Here is a 5,214-nt window from a genome sequence, read left to right on the forward strand (position 1 = left end):
ATCACATGGCTCGGAGCACAAGAAGTAGAGCTGGAAGGTCTGACCTGAGCAGGTTTGGAGGCTGGTACAGTGACCTGTCTGCAGCAGATAAGGAGTTCTGGGACAGGGGTGTGGGGGGCAGGGTTTGCAGGGCAGGAGGAAGGCAGAGTGAGTGGAAGTGTCGCAAGGTAAGATCAACAGGATGAGTAGGAAAGAATTGTCTAGTTTTAGAGTTTGGCTTTCGGGAAGGGAGGGAGCAGGGGACCACATCACAGTGCTGTCCTTTACTGGGGAGTGGGATGGCAGGGACGCAGCAGGGTGTTTGGTGAGTCATGCCTTTCTGCCTATTCACCTGCAAGAAGGTGAGTTCTGGATGAAGGGACTTAATATCACTGGGCATTGCACTATTGGATGTCTCTAAGGAGTGAGCAGGGAAAAAAAAGGTCTTGGGGGACCTGGAGTGGAATGGGAATGAGTTGTCATGGCAGGGCCGCTTCCTGGAGCCTGGGGTTCTAGATGCCTTTCCTGTGCTGATCTCCACAGATCCTGTGCTTTCCTGCAGATCTCCGTGAGAGTCAGGGCTCAGAGGTGGCTTCCAAGGTAGCGGATGGGGTGCCTGGGATACTTAAGGGCTGACACATACACATACATATCCCATTCTCTCCAGCACACCTTCTTCCAAGACCTGAAAACGTTGAGAGAAGCAGCAGTCTCCAGAGCTCGATGGTCAGCCACTGGCCACCTCTTCCTCTCTATCCCCATTCCCTGGCAGCGCACCTCCACCCTTCCATGGCTGCTGCAGGCAGATCCAGCATATGGGTGCTGACCGCCTTCCTGCTCCAAGGTGAGTCCTTAGGGAGGCTGCAGTGGCAGGAGGACTTTGCGTGGTGAGAGCATGGTGGAGCAGGGCTTGAGTGTGAGGCAGCTCTTGAATTCTCGGGTAACAAATGGCTGATTAATTACAAGCATTTTTGACAGGAGGGTGTGTAAAGGACCTTAAATAGCTTTGAGATCAACTCTGTGCTTCCCATGGTCCAGAGTCCTGTTCTTTCCTATCATCTCCAACATTTCTTTTTCTCCACCTTCTTTCTTTTTTGTCTTGCAGTTCCAAGCAGTGGGCAAGCTGGTGAGTCTCACAAAAGCTGCATCTCAATTTTCTACAACATCCACTCCAAACTCTCTAATCGGGTAGCCCCTTCACACCTTGACCATGTTGGTAGTCTCTTGCCACCCGTCCTCATTCCCAGTGAGCAAGTGAAACAGGGGCTGGCTGATGGATTCAGGGTTTGGAACACAGCAAAACGCTCTCTAGGCACCTCACCTTGGTTCTCTTTTCCACACTGCCCCTCTCCCAACACACCCCAGCCACTCTGGAGAAGCCCATACTGTCCCTGCACCCACCTTGGACTACGATCTTCAAGGGGGAGAGGGTGACCCTGCGCTGTGATGGATACCATCCTCTGCTGCTGGAACTCAGGCCCATCCACACTCTCTGGTACTTGGGTCACCTCCTCCTGCCCTCCCACAAGAAGAGCATTGAGGTGCAGACACCAGGAGTGTATCGATGCCAGACACGGGGAGCCCCTGTCAGTGATCCCATCCATCTCTCTGTATCCAATGGTGAGTGAGTTGGGAGCCATGGTAGCAGTCTCCTCTACTGGTACCACTGTCCCTCCCATAGGAGTGGGTGCTGTGTCATCCCCACGGGCCAGATGATGAGGGCCACATGGGAGCTCTGTTGACTCTCTGGAGTAGGCCTGCACAGGACGTGTGAGAGTTGCAGTAAGGCTTGCCTAGCCACCAAAGCACCGCCTCCACCCTGCCCCACCCAGCCACCCTGCACATTTACACTCTTGCCACAGTCTGGGGAAAACAAACATTTTTATTTGTTTCTGAGGTCAGCTCAGAAACAAAGCTCTGAGAACTGGGTATACTGGACAGGGAACTCTGGGGTTAGGAGGGCAAGGGGGAAAGGGCAGAGGAAAACCGTAAAAGTCATTGTCCCCACACAGGCTGAGCACAATGGAGGAATTCCTCCTGAGGGACGGTGTGACCTTTCTGTGGTCTCAGTGTCCATTCCAGGAACACTCTCTTTAGTCGTTGTATTAAAAAGCAATCAGAACGTGCTGCACTGGTGAAAAAAGCAGCAACTACACAGAGCACATGATCAAAAGTGTAGTGCAAGTACATACCCGTGCAGACAGAGGGATTACATGAGAAACTGACTGGAGATACTTGAAGCGTTTCAAATCAGGGTAGAAAAATGACAATAGCTCGTTCACCAGAATACGAGATACCCTAATCCTACGGAATGTCACATAATGTCAAGCTGATTAAGTCACAAGTTGTATTTAGACTTGCAAGTCTACTACTTAGTGTAGTGGTGAGAACATCCTGCTCTACGCTCGGAGGGGTCTTGAATCAGCTATAATGTGCTTGTTGTGATAGGCAGGGGCTACTGCTTACAGGTTGAGGGGAGTACACAGATTGTGCCGTTGTCAAGTTTTTTCTTAGTTTGTTTTTCCATAACGTTCAACATCTAATATATCATCCAGAAGGTGTCAGGGCTAGGTAAGTGGTGATTAGGTAAAATAGAGGGGGGTACTGTGGGAGACGCCTATAGCGGTCCTGGAGTGTCAGGGTAGATTACTGCAGGAGAAAGGGCTAAACCTAGGCATGCCTCTTTCTCCCTGTTCACGGTGGCTAGAACTTAGCCTGGTTTGGAAGCGGGAGGTGGGGAAAGTAAGAAAAGTACTGAAATGGTGCTGGGAAAGCAGGCCAAGAAGGCTCTAAAAGCTTCCTAAGGGTTTTTAACCTGACTCTGTGAGCTTTCTCCTCGCTCCACGCCACCTCTTCAACTCCCCACCTTAGGGGTATCAACCACCAAGGAAGGTTCTGGAAATGGAGCAGAAGGACATGGGTGGGGAGGAGAGCAGCTGTCAGGCGTGGGATGGAGGCGCGTTAGGAACGCTGGGAATGCTAAGGATGGGAGACCTCCAGGTTGACAAGCTGCTGCGCCCCTTGCAGACTGGCTGATCCTCCAAGTGCCCTACACCACGGTCTTCGAGGGCGAGCCGCTGGTCATGCGCTGCCGCGGCTGGTACGACAAGGTCGTCTACAAGCTGCACTACTACCACGACGGCCAAGCCGTGCGCTACTTCCACTCCAGCACCAACTATACTGTACTGCAGGCGCGCGCCAGCGACAGCGGCCGCTACCAGTGCTCTGGCACCATGCGCATCCCTGTGGAGAGCGCGCCTATGTTCTCCGCCAAGGTGGCAGTGACCGTGCAAGGTGGGGGACACCGGGGCCCCGAGAAATTCGGGGTCAGGAATCAGACGGGAAAAGGAGAGGTGGGATTAAGGTAGCTGTCACGTGGCTTTCTCTAAGCTGACCTTCAGTCTGATTGCCAGCTGGGGTCCCTGTCCACCCCTACACAAACCCTGGCTTTTAACTCCGGCTAGAGACACCTTATGGGGCGCAGCGCTTGCCCAGAAGAGCTGCGGCTGCGGAGGGTCGGAGGGTCGGGGGCAGTGGGACTGGAACGAAGAACCGATTCCCCAGCGTTAGTCTACAGCGACAGGTGCAGCGTCTCCACTTCTAGGCTGGAAAGCCAAAGCTGGGAGTCAGTCGGGATGTGGTCCTGCCTCCCTTCACGCTTTCCACATCCGCGTGTGTGCTAGGGACTCCCTGCCCATACTCCAGAAGGCTCTCCCTTTCCCTCCACCGCCACACACTGTCTCCTCCCGCCCCGTTCCGGGTTCTGGGTGGATGGGGGAGCCCCAGGCCTGGTTTCCACCTGCGCCCAGTCCGGATCCTTGTGAGGACTCCACAAGCGCACCCGACCCGTGTGCCGCCCTCTCCGCAGAGCTGTTCCAGACGCCGGTGCTGAGCATGCCGGGCTGGCGGGAGGCGCGCGGGGCGGCCCGCGGCGCCGTGGTGCTGCGCTGCGAAACGCGCCTGCACCCGCAGAAGCGCGACACGCCGCTGCAGTTCGCCTTCTACAAGTACAGCCGCGCCGTGCGCCGCTTCGACTGGACCGCGGAGTACACGGTCCCCGAGCCCGAGGTCGACGAGTTGGAGTCGTACTGGTGTGAGGCGGCCACCACCAGCCGCAGCGTCCGCAAGCGCAGCCCTTGGCTGCAGCTCCCGGGGCGCGGTGAGCCAGCCCCGCGGGCAGCCCGACCCCGCAGCCCCGGCCTCGCCCTCCTCCGCCCTGCCCGGACCCCCGCGCCCTGGGCCAGTGATTCCAGCCACGCGTCCCCAGCTGTGTGTCGCTTTCGTCCACAGGTTCGTCCCTGGATCTGGCGCCCAGCACCGCGCCTGCCCTGCAGGCCGCAGCCTTGGCTCCAGGAGACAAGCCGCTTTTCTTCCGAAAGCCCCCGATGTCCAGGTCGGTCCCGACGGAGACCTCGGTGGCGAACACCACCACTTCAGCTGGCCTGCGGTTCCCGGCCGGCAGCGCCTCTACGGCTGGGCCGCCCCCTTGCTCTCCGCCGACGCCCCTGGACCCAGCGGCCAACGGCGCCCTGAAAGCCGACGTGGACTTTCTGCTCCGAGAAATGCAGCTGCTCAAAAGCCTTTTGAACAGGGTGGTCTTAAAATTCAAGGAACCACAGTCCGACCCAGAGCTCGGGGGAATCCCCGGGTCCCCCACTTCCGACTTGGCTGTGAGCCCGGCAGCCCCAGAGACCCCTCCTGTGGAGAGCTGAGGGGGACAGACATAGTCCTCTCCCCGGCTCGTTCCTCACTTGCCTTCACCCACCCAGCCCTTTCAAAGCTCTCTCTGTGACCCTTTGTTCGGCTGTGGTTGAAGTGTGGCGCACGTTAGCGACCTCACTTTGAGGTCTGTAACCACAAACCTTCTCTGTGATGTCTTCTTTCTCGCAAGATGCAGTAAAGAACTGGAAACCTGCCACCGGCTCTGGCGGTTTAGGTAGTGAGGTGAGAGCAGTCATCCTTATCTCCTGGTAGACACCCAAGGCAGCCCAGGCAACTTCTTGGTCATCGATTTCATTGAAGCAGCTGAACGCTTTGGAACAACCTAGAGTCGAGTGGCAATTCATGGTGGATTTAGTCATTGTTAAGTTTAAAAAAAGATTTTCAGTCCCCTCTTTGATGAGTTTATATCCTTGAAATACTCGGTTCTGTTTAGATTTAAGGAGGGAAAGGTGTTTACGTGCACTTTCCGCGGGGACTCAGCCAGATGCAACCACTGGAGCCAGACCATCTGAT

At 56.1% G+C, this 5,214-nt stretch overlaps 1 protein-coding gene across 1 annotated transcript; it reads left to right on the forward strand.

Moving 5' to 3' along the window:
- Nucleotides 1-702: 702 nt before the first annotated feature.
- On the forward strand, nucleotides 703-4,691 carry FCRLB (Fc receptor like B). The gene is made up of 6 exons (XM_004589292.2): nucleotides 703-823; nucleotides 1,085-1,105; nucleotides 1,345-1,599; nucleotides 3,007-3,273; nucleotides 3,848-4,138; nucleotides 4,270-4,691. The coding sequence occupies exons 1-6, from the start codon at nucleotides 703-705 to the stop codon at nucleotides 4,689-4,691; spliced, it is 1,377 nt and encodes a 458-aa protein (XP_004589349.2).
- Nucleotides 4,692-5,214: the final 523 nt, after the last annotated feature.

The sequence above is a fragment of the Ochotona princeps genome, chromosome 2, assembly GCF_030435755.1.
Source record: "Ochotona princeps isolate mOchPri1 chromosome 2, mOchPri1.hap1, whole genome shotgun sequence".
NCBI classification, from domain to species: domain Eukaryota; kingdom Metazoa; phylum Chordata; class Mammalia; order Lagomorpha; family Ochotonidae; genus Ochotona; species Ochotona princeps.

Bases quoted from the DNA above. Each gene is read 5' to 3' on its own strand.
- FCRLB (XM_004589292.2), top strand. From the start codon at position 703: ATGGTCAGCCACTGGCCACCTCTTCCTCTCTATCCCCATTCCCTGGCA. The intron at 1,600-3,006 runs GTGAGTGAGTTG...CGCCCCTTGCAG, and splicing joins CCATCTCTCTGTATCCAATG to ACTGGCTGATCCTCCAAGTG. The intron at 3,274-3,847 runs GTGGGGGACACC...CCCTCTCCGCAG, and splicing joins GGTGGCAGTGACCGTGCAAG to AGCTGTTCCAGACGCCGGTG.